This window comes from Misgurnus anguillicaudatus, chromosome 11, assembly GCF_027580225.2.
Source record: "Misgurnus anguillicaudatus chromosome 11, ASM2758022v2, whole genome shotgun sequence".
In the NCBI taxonomy this organism is placed as follows: domain Eukaryota; kingdom Metazoa; phylum Chordata; class Actinopteri; order Cypriniformes; family Cobitidae; genus Misgurnus; species Misgurnus anguillicaudatus.
This window is the reverse complement of record NC_073347.2, coordinates 16,229,026-16,251,396: the sequence shown is the minus strand read 5'-3', so window position 1 is coordinate 16,251,396 and position 22,371 is coordinate 16,229,026. Positions and strand designations below refer to the sequence as shown.

General features: G+C 38.1%; 1 protein-coding gene across 1 annotated transcript in view; it reads left to right on the top strand.

The window, feature by feature from the left end:
- Positions 1 to 17,764, top strand: part of srbd1 (S1 RNA binding domain 1) — a 73,260-nt gene extending 55,496 nt beyond the window's left edge. Inside the window, exons 20-21 of the mRNA XM_055170283.2 lie at positions 13,698 to 13,882; positions 17,129 to 17,764. Of these exons, the coding sequence (XP_055026258.2) occupies positions 13,698 to 13,882; positions 17,129 to 17,421 (478 nt within the window). The 3' untranslated portion in view covers positions 17,422 to 17,764. The remainder of the gene's footprint in view (positions 1 to 13,697; positions 13,883 to 17,128) is intronic.
- Positions 17,765 to 22,371: the final 4,607 nt, after the last annotated feature.

Below are 22,371 nucleotides of genomic sequence, written 5' to 3'. Positions count from 1 at the left end.
AGCCCACTGTATATGCACGTGTGACCCATGTGTAAGTGCGTGTGCGTCCGTCCACCCATTCACTGTCCAATCTGTCGTCAGAGGCGCCTGCATGGGTCATAGGTCTAATAAAGCCACTTAGGGGCATGGAGTGGGGGAATAATCACCCTGTCATATCCTCCCTCCTCTACACTCCTTCTGTTTGTTTTTATTTCTCTCCGTTAGGCTTCATTTCCGACTAAACCAGGCAGAAAAGCCTCCCTTGCAGTCTCCTGTATTATCACCATTCTCTATCGTTACCAAATGCTGTGCTAATGGATGTTGCTCCACTCAATTGTCATCATGAGCCCAGGCATATTTTTCTTGGAGTAACAGGATTTGATTAAACATGGCCACCAGCAGTGCTGAGATGGTAATGTAGCGGCCAGCTAATGTAGCGGCCTTAAAACAAGGGTTTCTTGGGGGCTTGGGAGGAATTCTGGGTATTGCTAATAAATTGGATCAAATATGTTGCAGGGCTGAAATCATGAAGCTAATGATGCGAGCGAAACATCTGAGCGATGACCTTATAATGATGATGACAAGCCTGACAGATTCCCAACAATCTGTAACCCATTTCTGAACTGGGTTCATCACTTGTGTCCTCTATTTCACCAGCTCGTTCGCTTTTTCTCGCATATTATTGAGTACAGGAATCTCTTTTTTTACTGTCCCCTCCCCAAAAAGGGAGGGGACAGTCTATTCACTATTGCAGTTTTTTAAAACTATATTTTTTAAGAGTTTGGTTATGAAAGTGTGCACCGAACAAACCGCCGTCTCTCCAAAAACGGCACAGTGTATCACATGATCTGAAGTGGAGCATACTTGTGCATAGCTAAAGAAAACAGGGCGATTGCTGATTGACACTGACAAAGTTTAAATACGGTCCGATGGGACAAACACACCTCTGGTACTACTACAGTAGGTTTTTGTACCTATTGTATTCAGTGAAGTGATCCGAGCAGATTTACTACAGATGTAGTCGAGTTTTATTTGAAATATTTACATCAAATTTGTAAAACGGCCCTCCTTAACATTTTCGCATCAGTAACTGTTTTGTCCGTGCGTACGTTCGTATTACTGTAGTCGGTACAGAAGGTGGCTTAAATCAGTCACACATTTTGCCTGTGAAAACACGCAGCTTGTCTTCCTCCATTTTGTGATTGATTTTGTTGCACGATGGGCGCTTTGCGAAGCGTGGGCCAGCAGACGGTAATGGTGGATCATGTTGCTCTAATGTGATGAACTTGATATCCTAAGCCCCACCACTTGGAATCACTTCCCACACATACACACACAAATACGCATTCACGAAATGCAGCGCAGACCCCCTGATGGATTATCTATAGAATTTAAGTATTAGCCGTGGAACGAAGGCACTCCCTGGATATGTAAATAATCTCCAAAATATCCAAGTTGAAATATTTTCTACTTCAGGATTATAAATCACTCCTTGAGAAATTTTGAGAAAGAGATCGTGTCAGGTTGCGCAGCGATAAATATGATTTTATTTACAAATATAATTGATATAAATTGATTTCATTTTCTAGCCATTGCATCAAAAGTCTCTTTATGTGATATGTGATTGCATAAAGACGTTGAATCTAATAACTGTATATGTTTAAATATCTCCTCAAAACTTACACAAACAAAGACCGCAGTGTGTTATGTGTGGGCAGGTTATGCAGTCTTGTCATCGCTAGGCTCTTAAGTCAAAAGTGGTTTACAGATCTCTCGGCCAAGCACCACATCGTGCACAAAAACAGCAGCATTTCTGTGGAAAAGATGTATCAGAGTTGTCATCTTGTAATTGCGGTTATACTGTCACGATGTGAACGCACCATCATAGTCAGATTTTTCCATCTGAACGAAATTTCTAAATCAGCTGAGAATTCATATCAAATGTCACCAATTTTATGTTTTACATTTACCAATGATAAAAATTGTACTTGAGGAGACCACACAGCAAAGCAGCCCTTATTATGTCTGGATAGCTTTTATCTGTGGGCCCACCCAGCAGCTTATGTTGTGTGGAACCAAGGTCTCCTCTGCGCTGCTCCTCGGCAGAGCTGCTTTTCATTATGCCCAGAGGATAAGGCAGACTTCACTTTCTACGATCCAATGGAGCGGCAGCCTTGGTACCCCCTAAACACTAACACACCAGAGGGAAACATAAGCCCAGCTGAGACCCCCTCCAGAAACCTGAGCCCTTAGGCCAATCACCCGCCACCACCACACTTACTGTGTAGCTGTTCATAAATCACTCATAGTTCAGCTCTGCTCCCTCCTCTCTTTTCCTCTTTCTTCCTCTCTTTTCTCTCCTCCGGCCCACCCTGGCACAGCTAAGGGACAGCTGGAGAGCGAGCGGCACAGTGTCCCTTATGAATATCACGGAAATCTTGGGAGGACCATATGTAGTTGCTTTTGGATAGCATGAGCGCTTGAGTAATTTGTTGAAATTGGGCACAGGTATAAGTGTGAAAACCTATAAATGCAGGTGTACGCGGGACATTGAGAAGGCGTGCGCCTGTTTAAGAGAATGTGGGCTGTGAAATTTGATTTCAATACAGCTGGATTGTCTGTGTTAGTTTGGCCTTCAGAACATGCAGCATTAATCGAATGACTCAGTTTTGCAGTTCTTGTCGAATTACTGATGCTTCCACATTGACCCGCGAGACAAGCTGGAATTCATCAGTCGAACGTGCGTGTCTGTTTCCCTTTGCGTTTTCATCACCTCATAACTCTAAGACCCAACAGAGAGAGTCTGTGATTATTTTTTTGTTTCACTAGACCTAGTTCTACTCCAAAACTGTTGCTTGTTTGAGCATGAAAGCCATTAAACTTCTGTATCATCTCGGGTTACTACTGAAATATGTACTGCTAACCAAATCAGTGGTGCTTGCTAAGGCCAGCAAACACTAGTGTTTGGTGGGTCTAACCCCCTGAGTGTTAAACATCGACACGTAACTCATCTTTCATTGTTTGTGCTCAAGACACCGATCGTACCTCAAATCGTGCAGCTTGTCAGGAGATGGTGTGATATTACTGTGCTTTTTAAGAGATCAGATGTATGGTTTTCACTTGGTGCATGATCAAACAGGTGAAAAATCCCATAGACATAATGTATACTGTCTGCGACCTTGGCCATATCTAAAAAAAAGAAAAGAGAGTTTACGGCTTTTGGCTTCTTTTTTGGCCGAGAAATGTAATCTAGCAACACCCTAGCACCTACCCACTACTCTTAGGACCCTTGTAGCAATCAAGTTTTAACCACTCAGAATAGACCCCTTCAAGGTTTGTAAACATTGAATGACTATCGGGTGCGCGCGCAGCATGGGGTCAAACTGTTCATACCATCCAGGCTTTATAATTTAATCTAACAGGGCTGTAAAATGATGACTTACCTCAAATGAAGTGAGCACTACAAACACAAGCCTCTTTGATATTTGCATTGTCCCAGTCTGCACGTTAATTGCTTGCAGCCGCAGATGTTATATTTTTTGTTTTTGAGATTCTGCATGAATCGCGAAAACTTAACGGAAGACCTGGTGCGATTTTCACAGCCCACGACGTAAGTAGGCATTTTTGACGATACTGAATAATGCGCAACTCAATCTGCTGTAATGACTTTTCTGACCCCAACATGCGCAGTGGAAACTGCCTGTGATGTGAACTGTGAAGGGGTCTATAGACCAAAAAATCGGAAATACGTGATCGCTAGGCAGGACCGTAACCACAATAGAATAGACATTGAGGGGGGCGTGTCCCCCCAATAATCTGAAACAGCCAAATCTCCCACCCTAATATTTTATGTTATACATACATATAGCTCTGAATGTTTTGGTTCCCCCAATATTATAAGTGTGGTTACAGCCTTAGGTAAACTACTCGAGTCCCAAATTTGATGACTTGCAACTAAACATAATTAAAGAAGACTTGAGACTCGACTTTGACAGCAGTGAATCAAAAGTTGTAACTCTGAAAGACTTCATAATCAGATCAGAGTCCTTATCACACTAGACGGGGTCCTGCAGCGTGCACTTGACCCGTTGTGCTTGACATCTCTGCTCCTGATAGCGCTGCTCTGTCTGTTCCATCGCCGCCCAGCAGACATACAGGACGCAGGTATAAATAATGAGAGTAGTGGTCACGATCATCACCATTTCGCTGCTTGTAAATGTTAAACATATTCCTCACTTCTTTTGTTTGTCCGACATCCGGATCGTGGGAGTCCTGCTGCAACCTTCGCGCTTTTACAGCGCGATGTGCTTTAAAGGTACAGTATGTAGGATTGTGGCCAAAACTGGTATTGCAATCACAAAACGTGTGGCTAAAACGGGTACTGCAATCACACAACTGGTGGCCAATACACAAAATGACAACATAAACATCAGTTGAGGGCTGCATCTCCACGTTTTAATTGACAATAACTATTCAGTCAAGACAGGCAAGTCCAAGTTAAGTTGCAAGTCATTAACTTAAAGTTTCAAGTCTTAAGTCATTAGTGCTCTTTGCCCAAATTACACTGTAAAAAAAAATCTCGTAAAAAAACGGTTATTTTCTGGCAGCAGGGGCGCCAGAAAATTACTTTCAAATAACAGGGAAAAACTGTGACGTAAAAATACAGATTTTGACTGTATAATAACGAATGTACAAAAACAGTTTTTTTGTGTATTTGTACAGCCTTTAAATGTGTAATGAATGATATTTACTTGTATAAAAACAGTCAAAACACCTATAAATACGGGTAAACGCGGCGACAATGCAGCCTTTTCATGTTTAATTAATGATATTTACTTGTATAAAACAATAAAAAAACTATAAATACGGATAAACGCTGCTGTAATGCAGCCATTTCATGTTTCATTAATGAAATTTACTTGTAATAATACTTGCTTTTAAACTACATGCAAAACACTAAAATCAACCTCATCCAATCAGGAAGCACAGGCGATTGGCTAGCTTTCAGAACAAGCCAAGACCTTCCGAACATATGTCTATGTCTGCTATGGTCTAAGCGCGTACACACGCTGCATGCTCAGGGAGCTTACTGATTAACATAAGCATCACAAAGACGGTGAGTGAAAAAAATACAGGGATTTAATAGCAGGATAAACTCTCCACACCAAAATCGACAGTAAAGTGACAATAAATACAAAACATCAGTATAAATAAAGACAGAAAACATTACAAAATAGGAGCAGAGTGGGCTCATTTGCATAATGTTAATGACGCGCTTGCAGAGGTGCGTCAAATACGTCTCATTGCGCATGCTTTGAAATGAAACGTTTGGGATTATGGGTAATGTAGTATCGTATAGCAACGTAATGTTCATGTTACTTTCAATAAAGATAAAAACAAGACTTATTTTAGTGATGTTGCGGTGGTAGGCTTAAGTAAACTATGGCATCAAAATGGTTCCTTACCCTAGCTGAAGAGAAAAAGAGAAAAGCAGAGGAAGAAAAACAACCTTATAGCAAAGTTATGTATAATATACCCAATAACAATAAACCGTCTTGCCTAAATGACTATCATCAAGTTGCCCTCAAATCAATAGTCATGAAGGTCTTGTGCCTTATTTCCAAAAGTAAAATTAACAAATGAGTAAACTTCACTTTACAGTTAATTTTTCATAATTGAAACTGTATTTTTATGATTACTTTGTTAAAATCATTTGGAATCTGTTTAAAAACTGATATTTTGTGTAGTACATTTATACAGAATTTCTTTGTAAAATCATGTTACACATTTTATTAAACAGTATATTCTTGTGATTTGAACACACGTTTTCTGTCATGTAAAAAAACAGAGAAAACATTGTAAAATTAATTTCCCCAAACTGTAAATAAAATATGTTTTGGGCCCCTGTATTTTAACAGTGTTTTCATATGAAATAAAGGACATTTTCTATGAAATAAAGGACATTTTCTTTGAAAAAACGGAAAATCATGATTATTTACATTAACAGTTTTTTCCTGTAATTTTATATTACAAATCTAATTCCACAGTACATTTCTGTACTATTATCAAAACAATACTGTTTTCCACAAAAACAGAAAGAAACTGTAAAATATACACACTATTTCCCATAAAAATACAGACTTTTTTTACAGTGTAGTGTATCTAGATTTTTTTCAAAAAAGACACAAGAAACTAGAATTATATGTGTGTTGTCAGCTTGTGCACATTGTGTTTGTCTATTGTTGTGAACTAGATGAGGATCAAATTACATTTTTATAGCAAATTACTGTACAAAAAAAAAACTAATTCCTAGGGGTTCACATAATTTTGAAGTCTTGTAAATCCAGTCTGCAGCGGATAGCCCCTAAATTTAGTGATCAGCTGCACATTATAAACTTAACATTTAACATACAACATTCAACAACACTAACATTTATTTACATATATTTAAGAATATATTTTTACGGCAATCATATACAGTCAAGCTCATGTCACTTGTTATGTTGTTATATCATTTAATATGATTATTAATACTAATACACTAATATGGGCAAAGCGCACTAATGACTTGTTTAAGCCTTGAAGCTTTAAGTTGATGACTTTCAACTTGACTTGAGACTTGAATGCAAAGACTCGAGATTTACTTGTGACTTGCAAAACAATGACTTTATCCCATCTCTGCCTGCTAGGTGGTCTAACTTATGCCAAGGTCAAACTAGACTTTTAGCATGCAAAATGTTTATGCACAGATCCTTGCAGCAATCGGATGTAATATGATAAACTGTTGTTTTTTATTCACACATGGATTCGGACATGCTTGCACAGTTATGGTTGCTTTTATTATTAAACAAAATACACACAATAATATATAATATATAAGTATTGTTGCACTTGAATTTACCTCAAACGAAATGCGAAACCTTTCGCACAAGCTTGCATTTCTGGTCTGACGCATTCGTATGAATGAAAGTCAATGGAAGGAAAAGTGCAGAGTGACCGCACCTTAACACTGGCCTGCATTATTAATAATCGTATAAATATTAATCTGTTCGGTTTGCACAGGTGACAATCATGTTAAAGGAATATTCCATTTTCTTAAAAGAAAAATCCAGATAATTTACTCACCACCATGTCATCCAAAATGTTGATGTCTTTCTTTGTTCAGTCGAGAAGAAATTTGTTTTTTGAGAAAAACATTGCAGGAATTTTCTCATTTTAATGGACTTTAATAGACACCAACAATTAACACTTAACTCAACACGTAACAGTTTTTTTCAACAGAATTTCAAAGGACTATAAACAATCCCAAACGAGGCATAAGGGTCTTATCTAGCGAAACGATTGTCATTTTTGACAAGAAAAATAAAGACTCTTTTAAACCACAACTTTTCGTCTAGATCCGGTCCAGCGCGACCTAACGGAAATGCGTAGTGACGTAGGGAGGTCACGTGTTACATATATAAAACTCACATTTGCGGACCATTGTAAACAATGATCTGACACAAAGACATTAATTAGTATCAGTTGACATACAACAATGTAGGAACGTTCCTCTTTCAACACACTTGTAAAGACTGGGGCGGAGTTTCGCGTTCGTCTTCTGTGACCTCTTGACGTCATGACGTATTGCTTGGGGTCACCTGGCGCATCACGACCAGATCTAGACGAGAAGTTGTGCTTTAAAAGTGTATATTTGTTATTTTTCTTGTCAAAAATGACAATCGTTTTGCTAGATAAGAAACTTATGCCTCGTTTGGGATTGTTTATAGTCCTTTGAAACTCTGTTGAAAAAACGTTTACGTGTTGAGTTAAGTGTTAATTGTTGGGGTCCTTTAAAGTCCATTATAATGAGAAAATCCTGCAATGTTTTCCTCAAAAAACATAATTTCTTCTCGACTGAACAAAGAAAGACATCAACATTTTGGATGACATGGTGGTGAGTAAATTATCTGGATTTTTCTTTTAAGAAAATGGAATATTCCTTTAACATTAATAATATGAAGATAAATACCAATCTTCTTAGATTCTGGTATTGCTGTGACCGAAAAAACATTTACCCTCCGATGGGCAAATCCGGAAGTCAAAAACCCAGAAGTGTGAAATTGATCTTGGAACACCTCCAGAAGTAAAATCTTGGAATTAAATCCTGAAGTCAAAATCCTGCAAGTGTAATATTTTATGCAAAGCCTTGGATATGTTAAGTTTAGTTTGCATTTGCGTGACTATTAATAATTTCTACTAGAGATGCATCGATATATCAGCCAAACATCGGTAACAGCCAATAAAAGCAATTTTTTAAGCAATAGTTTATAAACAGCTGATAGTCATGACCAATATATCCTGTCAATCAAAAGAGGACAGGAAAACGCAATGAATTTGAGCTCTGTGTATAGAAAATGTAATGAAACATTACTAGTTTTATATTATAGTTTAATATTCAATATTAATGGTCAATATATGGATGAATAACAATCAGAAAATGTATCTTTACAATTTAGTTAATGCAAGTTAATATAACCACCAAACTATCATTATCTGCAGATATCAGTCCGAATAGTTTGCTATCGGTATCACCCTGATTTTTTTTAAATTGGTGCATCTCTAATTTTTACTATACCTATGGATGAGTACATATTAAAGAATCAATGTAAGAGCAATCTTGCATGTCACTGCTGAGCTGTTGACGTGGATCTGTGTAAATAGATAAGGCTACAGGCATGTACAGCCACAGCTGCAGCAGTGTTTGTACACACAGATAGTTTAGAGTTACACATTACCCATCAGCATCCCTCCTGTCAAGTGTACACTTTTTCAGGAGGGTGAGTCAGGGAGAAACAATGATCCAAATGTCTGTGCATCATTCTGCAATCTTGGGACAGTGCCGAATTATCTGTGTACATACAAAAGAGTGAGTGTGAGTTGATTTGCATTGCGATGTTTCTGTCAAGCCCCCTGTCTGCAGCAGGAAATGGGTGGAGCTTGAGCCCACCTGCCCTGTCAGTCACACAGAGGACAGCTGCTCTCGCTTGCTGGCGTCAGGCTGTCACGGCGACGACCATCTATCAGCAAGTTGGCTCAGCAGGTCCGCCTCCACCCCTTGCCAAAACTTACATTCCAGTAATACCCTGGACCCCAGCATTCCTCAGCCACCTCTGGACAGTTTTTGACCTATCGCTCTGTCCCTTCTACAGGCTTGTTGCACACTCCAGGACATAATATATGTCCTTGTATAGGTTAAATCGCCTTTTTGAAGTATTTGAAAACTTGCCTCAAGATTTTATTGAGGCACTTTGAGGTATAATCACTTATATTTGAGTCTGAATGACTTTGACATTCTGACATTTACTGTATTAAGGCTTTATGTCATCTGTATTTTTGGGGAGTTTAAAGGTGAAATCTGTTGAGGTTAAAATATAAGTGTATGAAGTGCATTGAAAACTCTCCTTACCTTACCCTTATTCACAAAGGTAAGCTTATAATAATGATTTATAAGTTAAGCTGTCAGGTATGATTTGGGTATGAAGTCATTTGTCAGTTTGCATCATTTGACTGTAAACCAACCTGCAATTTTATTTTAAACAGAGATGCCAACTAAAGTTACAGATTGAGGCTTTAAAATTATATGGGCATTATTTTGTGCAATAGCGATATATAATATTTTAAACTGTAATGGTTTAAATCTGCAATCCGTAGGTTTGGCCTTTCTATCGCCATCTCCGTTTGAACTATACAATTTCTGTTATTCATGGAGTGATTTTCTGTATGTGCGTTGTGCTTTGCCCCTTTATTCTGCGTGGATAAATCTGATGTCTGTGATCACCGGAGCAAAGCGGATTTGTCATTATACATCCAAAACTGTCATCTGAACAAGTAATATATCTGCAGCATTTGTTCTGACTAACGGTACATTCACACGGGGCGAAAGTGTTAACGCTTGACGGAAGGCTTGTCTGAAGCGTAGCCAACAGCCAATCACAGTGGCTGCAACCTATGCTCTGGTCTTCCATAAACGTAATTGGCTGGCTCTGCCTAGGTTTTGCATAAGGTGATCTGACGAAAAGTTGCAAAATGTTCAACTTCTGCCACAAGCAACGCCACTGACGCGGCACCAACGGATCCACAATTCAGTTTGGCAATGCATGACGTCACCCATTAAAAGTGAAACGAAGCATTAAGGGGTTGTGTACACCAAAACTTTTAAACGTGGCTGAAAACACCTGGAGGGTGGCGAATGCCAGCTGTTTTTCAGCGCTTTGGTAGCTCTGATACGTCAGCTGTGAGACGGATGGTTGCTGTGATACTTGCCCCTCCTCCACTGTGATTGGATGGCCGCGTGAGAACTGACATTGACGAGCGAAGCTTTTCTTCCAAAGTTGAAAATTTTTCAACTCTCGACGCTCTGTGCTGAGTGCGGAAAAACCGCTGAGCGCCGATTTTCAGCGCGGAAGAAAACCGCTAGCTGCTGGCTTCTTTGAAAAACGCAGAGCTTCCATTGGAAACTATTGAAAACATGCGCCGGCCGCGAGCGTAAAAGCTTTGGTGTGTCCAGCCCCTAATGCTTATGCCCCGTGTGAATGCACCGTTAATGACAACGTAAATGCTTCAGCATTAATGTTTCAACATATATGCCTTACCTGTTCAGAGGAAAATCTCAGTATTTAATCCCTTCAGACTTTAATATAAACTCGAGCTCTGTCACGTTTCCTTTTTAACTGGGGACTCTATGCAGTCTGAGCTTTTATTGTTTTAAAAACAATAGATGATTCCCTAGATCAGTGGTTTTCAAACTGGGGGACGCAAGATGGTGCCAGGGGGGCCCCAGTTTTATGACATTTTATGAAATACATTAATTTATCATGAGTTCTGTGTAATTAAACCTAAAAAAATAAGGCTACTATCCAAAAGCACTACTTTTTTGTATAATTTAATGTTTTTTATTAAAATGTTGAGTTTTAGAACAGTTTTTTGTCACAAATTTTCTTTGGGGGGCCGCAAAGGAATGCACCGTACACAAGGGGGGCTGCACGCTGAAAAAGTTTGGGAACCACTGCCCTAGATGTAAGAACGTAATAAATTTACATTTACATAATGTTACCCAGATGATTGTCTCATAAAACATTATAGATGAAATGTCACCATCTATAAACAAGCTAATAGTGCATAAACAAGTATCGTCCCCATACATCCCATGGATGTGATGAAGTAGCCGGTTCCTCTTTTTTCTGTTTACGGACGTGACGTAATCACACAAAGATGAATGACTTTTTTAGCTTTTTTCTGTTAAAAAAAAACCCGCAGCCACTCAAATTATGAATCATTATTATAAGCTTACCACTGTGACCCGTTGCCAGCATACATGTTTTACATTATTTCGGGAAAGCTTCGCCAGTCTCTTGCTTTAGAGTGCTGCAGGAATGACGTATTTTGGTTGGCCAACCCGGAAAGTTAGCGGGACACTGGTTCCCTGGCCAAAAAGCCCATTCATTTTTCCCATAGACTTTTGGATTATTGCAAAAAAAAGCTCTGTGTTTAACAAAAGTTTATGACACTTACACGTTTTGCGTTTACTAGAATTAAAAAGCTAATGTTAGGCTACAAGCAGTATAGCAACTTGTTAGCAACCACACATTTTAAGACATGTAAAAGCTTTAAAAAGTCACAAGTGAGTGTGTGTTCTAGAATAAAACGTGAAATATCTTAGGCTTGTGTTAACCAAAGATCTTATTTAAAGCGTAACTAAACCCCTGGTCAGAGAGCCTGACTCCACCCACTGGCAATATTTGAAAAATGCAAGAAAGTGGGCAGATCCCAACGGAGATAGAGGGGACGAACTAAGCTCGTACCAAGTGTGTGGTGAGATCGTAACGAGGGTGTGGTAAGCTTGAACCTGCTTAGTCAAGAGTTATTTTTTGGACCCAACATCCAATAGGAAAATTCAACTGCAGTAGCCACCGTTCAACCTGAAGAGGGCAGCACTCAGACGTTTTTACACCATATATTGTAGTATTGAAACACTTTATATCCAAATGTCAAAAACGTACTAAAATCAATGAACAGCACTAATAAAGCATCATTCTAACAAATCATTAACTAAAAAAAAAAGTTGGTTTAGGGTTTAGTTACTCTTTAAGGTGTTTAGCAATTAAAAAAAACATTGACTTTGGGAAGATTGAATCGGAAGTGCTAAAATGCTAACTACCTTTTGGTTTTGCCTACAAAAATCAGCACTCTATTTAAAATCACCTAAAACTTTAACTTTTGATAAGTTATGTAAGGAATAATTGACGACGGGCCATTGAATTATAAGAAAATAATGCACACCCAAGGTGCAATGCCACGGTTACAAACATTGCTCTGGGGGCCTAATTTCAAAACATTGCAGTATGCGTATTTGCGTTTCTATAATATTAATATATTTTGCAGCCCAAATATGCGTGTGTGTGTGTGTGTGTGTGTGTGTGTGTGTGTGTGTGTGTGTGTGTGTGTGTTATTCAACAAACTAAATTATATTTATTTTAAATTTGAATTTTTTTTCTGCTAGTTAAGAATAGGGGTTTGGTTAAGGGAAGGGCATAGATTATCTATATTAATTCCATATCAATGGATATTAAAGTCGCAATGAAAGTAAAATAAAAAACTGTAATTTGTTTTGTAATATTGTGGTATTTTTTACAAATGATTTATCTGTGAGCTTCATTATTTTTTATAAATTCATGTGCCCTCATAATCTTTAATCAAAAATGCAAATCTCCTCCTTTCCTAAAAACAATCTCTCTTTACTTCCGGTCATAATGTATGGCAGATGGGCGGGGTCCGGGAGAATATCGCTGCGATTAGCAATTAGCAACACGACCCAACTGTAAATGATCCAATCAGATCTCGATGGACAAATTGAAATCCAGCCCTGCCTTATTTCATTTCAGAGGCCGGTTTTACTCAGATACACGTCACCACGGGGAAAATTAGGCAATTGATACTTCCGTTTCGTGGCGACTTTAACTTAAAATCACCATTTGAATTTAATTTACATTGTCTAGTCATTATTATTTTTAAATGTGACAGCCTCCCTGTAAAAAACACAAGGATAAAGGCTGAAGTCTTCACTGCTTCATCACTGTTCATGAATATATAGACTCATCCTGAGCCAGAGCTTATGGCTTTTGCCAAATAATTGACCCTGTCTGAATGTGTTTGATCTGTAAGAGAGTTCTTGGTTCATTGCTTAAACCTCAGCAGCACTAACTCTCTCCTCTAACGTATGATATTTGCAAAGCAGTTAGATTTATGAAGGGAGACAGTCTCTTCATCTCTGGGACTCTAGAAATGAAGATTTAGGACATAATTAGTCTCACCTCCCTTCCCTCCTCACCTCTCATCTGCTCTGTGTGTCGGCCTTAAGACTCCTCACCGGCATTGGGGGAGTTCCTCCACGTGTACCGGGCTCTGGGAATGGCTATTAAAAAGCCATTCATTAAGACACCACCTCCCATGGACCTCAGCAGACCTCCCTACCTTACCACGGCATCTGAATCGTGTGTGTGCGTGTGTGTGTGTGTGTGTGTGTGTGTGTGTGTGTGTGTTGCTGGATAGGATAAGCTTTCAAAAGCCACAATGAGGTTTCATATGAACAAGCCGCCCATGCTAATCAAATGCACCTTTTTCATTTATTTTTTCACTTGTCAGGATTGCACTTTATAGTTCTTTCTCTCTTAATTCAGGTTCTTATCTCAAATTGGAGGCAGTTTGGATCAGATGGGCAGTGCTGAACTCAGGGACAGTGTTAAGAGCAGTGTTGAGAGCAATGGTCTAGATGTCCTGGCCAAATCTCTGAACACCACACCTGAGACTCTACAACTTATAGTGGATGGACTCACCCAGCCACCTGGATTTGATATTCGGCAGGGTAAGAATCGATTAGTGATGTATCCACATTGCCACACAGCTTATTCTTAGTATTTGGTTACAGAAATTTAAGGAGGGACTTTGATTATTTAAATGCTTTTCACTTAAAATAGAAAAGAACTAAACAAACAAAGAACATTTAAGAAACTTGTCATATATTATCAATAGTGCTGTCAGAAAATTAATCTCGATTAATCGCATACAAAATAATTTTTTTTTTTGCATAATATATGTGTATTCATGCACTGTGTGTAATTATTTTGCAAATATAAATACAAACACATGCATGTATGTACTTAAGAAACATTTACATGTGTGTAAATATATTTTTTTATTTAAAAATTATACATAAACATTTTTTCTTAAATGTATATGTGTGTGTGTGTAATTATATATACATAATAATTTCACACAATAAACACAGAAATATATTATGCAAACAAAAACTTTTATTTTGTATGCAATTAATCGCGATTAATCTTTTGACATCTCTTATTATCAACTCATATTCGAGTAATAGAATATTCAACTTAAAAAAGTAAGTTACCTGGTTGCCTCAAAATCTTAAGTTAATTCAACTTAAAGGCACACCGCAGAACTTTTTGGCCACTAGGGGGTGCTAGACATGTATTTTTTCACGTCTAGTGCCCCTAGAGGCCACAAGCACCGCAGCACTGTCGCAAAGGAAAAGAAGACCTCTTTAGGTCACAAAGTGTGCCTTTCAGCATGTCATATGAATATAATTTCATGGGTTTTATTTTTTTTCAAATGCCAAAAGATCGCGTAGCTCATGTTTACAAGCCAGTTGTAACGGTGGTCGCTTGGTTAAAGTTTATATTAAAAATTATTGCCATAAAGGGGAATCAAACCCGGATCGCCCGTGTCGTAGCTCCATGACGCTACCACTGCACCATAGTGTCAGTGAAATAAGTCTCTCTCTACACTCTCCAAGTAGCCTCCAGTAAAATTCACGTAAAAAAATAGTGTTCAGGCACCAGACAGGACTTATATATGCAAGCAATATAACATTACTTACTAGTCCAAAAGCATGATGGCCAAGTCAGCATCGGTCAGGAACCCCTCCTCCTCCTTTAGTTCACACCAGTGAGCGAACGCTGGCCCAATATTGATCCTCATCCTTCCTTTTATTCTGTCATTCTCCCGTTTTCTCGTTCTGGTCTCCTCCCAAAAACCTTGTGTTTCTTTTTCTTAGTTGCTGCTTCGGCCATGACAAAAACATCAGGAAAATAAATAATTGCGCTCAAACGTCCGAATTTGAGGAAGTGGAGGAAGTGACATATGCCGTAAAGCAGATTTTTGTAGTTTTTTTTGTGCTCCGGTTACTACCCGAAACCCCAAGTTTAAAAGTACAAGTAAAAGCCATACAGACCCCGTCAGTCTATGGTAGGCATGTCATTCAACCTATTTTAAGTGTCTTAAAAATAAATTATGAAGGTTGGAAAAAACTACAAAGTCTCACTATAAAAAATATTGGTTAGCTCAAAACATATTGTTGTGTCTTACACAACTTAAGTTGACTTAAGTTGGATTAACTCAAAATTTTAAGGCAACCAGGTAACTTACTTTTTTAAGTTTAACCAACTTTTTGTAACGTGTAAGAATGTAAATGTAATACTCTACTACACTTTGAGGTTAATACCAACTAATAGGGCGTACACACCAAACACGCATTTAAAGATTTGGAGGGTAGATTACATACAAAATCAATGCAAAGATGCGAATATGAACTTGCACGGGGCGATGCGAATGATGCAAATTGGGCAGCACAATTGCTGTGAAAACACGTGCTATTCGCCTCAAACTCATCTTCGCGCAAGTTGAAAATATTCAACACAAGCGAAAAATTCACACGACACTTGAATATACAGTGAGGAACGCGATGCTTTGCGTTTGGTGTGTACGCAGCATAAGTGTCTAATACCAACTAAACATAGCAAAAACCAATACATGTGCACACACACAGATCTGAGACAATGCTGGCATCTTTTCCTCTTTCTTGTTTTTTCTTTCTCTCCCTCCCTTCTAATGATTCCCCTCCTGTCTCCCTTGAGTCCGTCTCTTGTCTGTGAGATGACTGGGCGGCGCTCCAGGTTTTTGAAGTCTTGCCGCGTAAACCGGGGGAAGACCCGCGTTATTGAAGCAGACCTGCCGACAGATATATCATTAATGAGAGAGAAATCTGCTTTAAAAATCAAAGCAGAACAGTCTTGATCCCAGCCCTAAAATCCCCCAGCGACTCTCTCGGAGTGAATAAAAACTACCGAACAACAAACGCCTCTTCTGGTTTTAATGTTACGTTCAGACATCTGAGAAGATATTGTTTTTCTTCTGCGGGTGTTGATAGTAAATGTTATGTTTCATTAAAGATGACAGGATCGTAATTAAGACGAATGCCTTAACGTGTTTTAAGGATTGGGGAACAGAGTTCATTATATGCGGAGGGAAGGTTTTCTTTGGGAACGGGATGGTGTCTTATTTTCCAAACTTGGAAAGATGATGATTGCACTGTTCGTTAAAGTCGAATTAACAATGAAACTCTTTTAGAGAAGAAAAGGCTTTTTGTAGATATTGTAGGCATAATTCAATCTGAAAATGTTATGTGGTTAGTTAGTCGAGTGTAAAAGAAAAAGTTGACTGAAGTGCATGTCTTATGTCGCAAAACACTTTGATCATCAGTTTTCTAGGTTTTCTAGTTTTCTAGATCAAGACTGTTGGCAGGGCATTTTAAGGGATGAAATGTCACTTGGAGTGGGTCAGGGTGTTGTGCACTAGATAGGACACTAGCTTTCTCATCAGTGGGCAGTAGGCTCACTTCCCTTGGAGTCATGTTCTGTAGCCAGCTGTATAAATAAATGCCATGTGAGCTGTGCTCTTAAGGTAAGGTGTCCCGGATAAGAATAATCAGAGATGAATGTTTCCTGGACTGCAGAGCCTGCTGAGAGATCGTGTTTATGTAAAAAGCACCTCCCAAAAAAATCTCTCAAAAAACAGACATGGAGAAGGAAGAGGTTTGAGAGGCCTGGTAATTCAGTTTGGTTTATACCTTTAACCAAGGCTTGTCTCTGATTTCTAACTTTAGAGGTCTTGGATCGGTTGGATGAGAAGTTTCTAATATCCAGTACTGTGTCGTAGTAGAAGGAAGTCAGGATGTGAGTCTCGCTCATTGGAAAAAGGCGAAATCTGTTGAAACATTCATTCTTTTTTCCATTTCCATTCGTCTATGTAGATTTCGAGCAGGCGGACTTTAAGCGAGAAGTCGTGTCTATGAGTGACCTGTATGAGGGGATGGTGCTAACAGGTCGTGTAACAAACACGGCGTTATTCGGAGCCTTCGTGGACATTGGAGTTGGACGATCTGGTCTCATCCCGAAGCGTTACATCACTCCTGATAAACTTCCTGCTGACCAGAGGAGACGCAGTCTAGCCCTTGGTCCAGGTGAACGGGTGGAGGTACTGGTCAAAAATGTGGATCTTCAGAGGAATCGGATCACTCTGGATCTCATTAAGGTTCTTAGATAATTTGAATAAGGATTTAAATAACAAAAAGTTACTGTAATGAAGATGAACCATTTGTAAAGTATGCTTTAATGACACAAATTTTGTATTTGTTCATGGGAATGAAACGTTTTCCATTAAGCTGCTATGTTCTAATGTTAGAAATAGTGTTGTAATGTTGTGTAATGTTGGGAAATAATAGTTTTTGTAATGAATATGTATTGTTATTTTTTTCATGTCTGACTCCATTTATTTGAATCTTTCATTTTATTCTGTTCTAATATAAATATGCATTCTTTTGTTTTGCATGTACAGTAACATTCAGTGTAGAAACATCATGTTTCATTAAAGATGATGTTAGAACAGATGCTGAAGGTGCTCGCAGTTAAATTAACCTTGGAGATTTTGGAGGAGTCCAGAGGAAATATTTAAACAATAATGTGTATCTGATTATTAATATTAATTAATTCATATGTGGTAATGAGTATTTATTCTTAGTTCTTGTAAGCCAGTTTTTCAGCTTGGACTCTGTTAGTGCTCAAATCTTGGTTAACTGGTTACTGTTGCCATGGAGCGCACAGGCACAGATGTTACCCAAACTCAAACCCGTTTGATTGACAGCCACTTATCAGGCAGAGAGGAGGGGGTTGTAAAAACAGCTGCCACACTCCAATATGACTAGAGGCCATGGGGATAAACTAAACCTAATTATCATGGCTAGCCACGTGCTAATGAGCTACTTCAAAATTAATCCCATACTCCCTCCTCTCTATTATCTAATCTGTTCGTGTTTATATGACACAAATCAAAAAATGGGTAAATAAGAAACCTGATGTGCCCTGAGCACTTAATTTAAACCACAGGGAGAGAATTCCAAGTGAGTGTTTGTATTTGCATTTGGGACGTTGCTTTGTATTACAAGGAAGTCTCATCACATCTAAGATGAAGCATATGAGGTCTGGTGTAGGATCAAAACATAAAATGGCACATTTTATAGTTTTTTCACTGAAATTGGTTAACTCGAACTGGTCGGCTAATAGTGTCTTCGATCTTTTTTCACTTTTTTGGACTGGAATTTTCCAGTGATTCATAGCAGGAACAGCCTTTATGTTTTACATATTAGCTTATACAGTACACTGTCCAAATGATATAAAATCAACATATACTTTTTAATAATAACAAATTAAGTTAAACAATGAAAACTTTTTTATAAGTTATGCCAACTTATCATAAGTCAAAACTTGCAAAACTAATTGTTTTAACTTCATGCTGCATTTTTAAAGTGTAGATGTTCAAGTTTGTTGTTTTCATTTTTATACATGCCTTAGGATAAATCCTTAATTAAACATCTCTGGAAAAGAAATGCGAAACAAAATAGTTTGCCTGATCAGTCGCATGATTTGTGGAGGGTGATTATATTTCATGCACAGTACAGTAACTCCAGATCACTATGCAAGTGGGTGATTCTCACGAAACCATTGAAACACCACGGCACTAATGATTTTAGCTTTAAAATGTGTAATATAGTAACATTAAAAAGCATCAGAATTAACACAATACTGTGTTCTACCTTGCACAATGTGTGATTTCAACATAAGAATTTATAATTGTAAATTTTATCTCATTTTCGGCTGAAATTCTCATTACCGCAATGTGTCCGGCTGTGTTTGAACATGTGTTTTTTTGTATCTTAATCAAATTAACACAAAAATATTAAGAAAAAAAATAAATGGATGTTTTGCTAGACTACTTTAGATGACAGAAAAAATATTTACTGAATATTCATGTATAATAATAATGAAGAAAAATTAGGAAAATGATGTGTCCATGCCTGATGTTCTTATCCTCCGCAACACTTTTTGAGAACAGTTTAAGCACACATACAGAATTTTAATAAAGTTTGATTTTGAGTGACCAAGCACATGGACCAGTTACTTCAAGATGGCTACCAGGCAAGATCATTTTTTTACAGTTAATTTTAAATATTGTCTTGTCAGAATGCTTACACGACATTTTGATTATCATTACCGCAACAGATGCTTATTAAATGTTAATTTCATTAATAGAAGCATAATACTTTGATTTTAAATGCATGTGTAGAATCTCAATCAAATTATGTTCTTTCAGGTTTATCATGTCATTTTGAAAATATGTCAGTGTTGATGTTTTCTGACTGTTGCGGTAATGAGATTTTTAAGGGCTAATTTTTTAAATTATGTTACAAAAAGTGTTAAATGATAAGTAAAAGTTTTTAAATTAATGTTCCCATTTACTCCAGACTTTGTTTTTCAATGTCTGGTGGGAAAAAAAGTAAATTTAAGCAATTTTTAAAACCAAGTTTTCGTGAGAATCACCCAAGTATGTAAATGCCTTCCTGAATCTTAACTTGTAGCGTATGGTGCTAGCGACACTTGTTAATGGGTCATGAGTTTGATTTCCAGTGAACATGCTTAGTGAAAATCTGTATACCTGCAGTTCATTCAATGCATCTGCCAAATGCATGGATATAAATCTTACCAAAATGGACAACACACCCCTATGCTGTTTTTAGATGACATTTTAATTTTAAATATTATGCCAATTTTCACAAGATGTAATATATGTGTCTGTGAAGTTTTAGCTCAAGATACCCTACAGATCATTTATTATATAGCATGTCCAAAATGCTCCTATTTGGGCGGGAGCAAAAAGCGCTGTTTTCATGTGTACCTTTAAATGCAAATGAGCTACTGCTTTTGGTTAAAAACAGATCTGATTCTTATGAATACAGTCTGGGGCAATAGTATCTTTAGCCACATTATTGCTACAACGTGCGAATAAACTAATTTCCAAACATCTTGTAAAATTGGATTTTGAATATTAAGGGCCCATTTGAAGCAGCAAACCTGTGTTGTCCTATTTCATTGTATTGTTATCTGTCATTTTACAAATATTCACTAGAAAATATTTTTGGGTAAATAACCAATCTTTAATTTTATCTGAAAATTTAAATGGTTATGGTTCACTGTGTGTGCGTACGTGTGTGTGTGCATGCGTGCAAAATTTCTACAATGGTTCTAACTTTTTAATGAGACCAAATGACAAAACAGGCAAATGGAAACAAGAAACTTGGATCAAGCATTTTCCTTTGAATGGATCCTTTCGGTTTGTCTCATATTCCTTATGATGACAGTCAGTGATCTTGCATGCATAATCTAGTTTTAGTTTAACTTGAAACTTTCATCTCTTCAATTGTCTGGATTTCTCTATTATATTACCACTTTTAAAATATAGGTTTGGCTACTTCAGTAATTTTAGTCATCGTATTTTCCATACTATAAGTCGCATCGGAGTGTAAGTCGCATCGGTCAAAAATGCGTTTTGAAGTGGAAAAAACATCTAAGTCGCAGTGGACTATACGCCGCAATTATTTAGAAAATGATTTCACAAAATCCAAGCCGAAGAACAGACATTTAATCTGGAAAGGCAAGTTATTCAACTAAACAATAACACAGAACAGCAAGCTGAATAGTTCAAATTAACATGACAAGCCAAATTAAGTTCAAAATGCTCCCGAAGTCATTCCACGTGACGTCACTTACTGTGGGTTTACACCAGACGCAAGTTCAACGATTTGCGCGAGTAGATTACATACAAAGTCAATGCAAAGACGCGATTAGACGGGTCCTCGCGTGGGGCGATGCGAATGACGCTATATGGGCGGCTCTTTTGCCGCGAAAACACGCGCTATTCGCCTCAAACGTGTCTGCGCCCAAGTTAAAAATTTTCAACTCGAGCGAAAAATTCGCATGACACGACAATCCCACGAGTTATCTAGAGCCAACAGCGCGATGCCCCGCGTTTGGTGTGTACATAGCATAAATCCATTAAATTACATAAATACAGGAGCAGCATAGAGAGGACTCTCGCGGCTGTAGACAGTAACGGTTTCTCTTGGTTCATATGAAATTTTGACATATAAGTTGCACCTGTATCCGCTAAACTTTAAAAAAAAGTGTGACACATAGTCCGGAAAATACGGTAACAAATCTTAATCCCACAGCATTCTATTTAACTTTAAGTAGTTCAAACAAATCTTAATTCTATGGCATAGATTCGAGATAATTCTATGCTTTCTGTATATGGCATTGTTTTGAAACTGAATTTTAAGTCCTACCCAAACATTTGTCCTTACAGAAAATACTGAAATAGCCAAACTTGTTGTTCTGAAGGTGTGTTTACATATTTGTATCTATTTGGGTACCTGAGGTCATTAGCAGATTAAAAGAATACACCATGGTCTCAAAACGGTGTGTCAAATAAAAAGCAGTTTCAAAAGCCCCTAATTCAGATGGACCAACTTTTCGGACACCACAAGCTTCTCCAAAAATAAGGGTGTCCAATGTCAACCACAAACGTGAGTCAACCGGAGCTACAGGCAATTATGGGGAAAGAACAGCGCCACCTCCACGCAGAACCCATTGAGTTCATTGGTAGGGCCAATACTGTTGCCCTGAGGACTCCATAAAGACCGTGTAGGGGGCCTCGCTCTGCAATGGGCTATCAAAACGCTCTGCTGATTTTGGACACAGGTTCGAAGCCATGCATTCACTTCTCTCGTTTGTTTCTGAACAAAACCATGCGTTGCTCTGTTATTGTGATTGGCAATGCGGAGGTCTCACTGAGAAAGGCTGAGGGGGAACCAGCTGGTCTACGCTGATGTCTTTGGGGGGCATGTGTTTGCCTGCTCTCATTTACAGCTGCGATCTCAATTGTGACAGAGGGATCTCTCGGCTCTCATCTGACTTCATGAACCTCACCGATCTATATCTTTGGATTTTATCAGGAAGCTGCTTGTTTTAAAGATAGATAAAGGACATGAGTGTGATTATGAGATGACTTTTATTTGTCAGAAATAGCATTTAGTCTTTCTGCATTACGTGGTTGTTCATTAGCTAAACTAAGGGCTCAGACATTATTTTAACATCTGGCCTT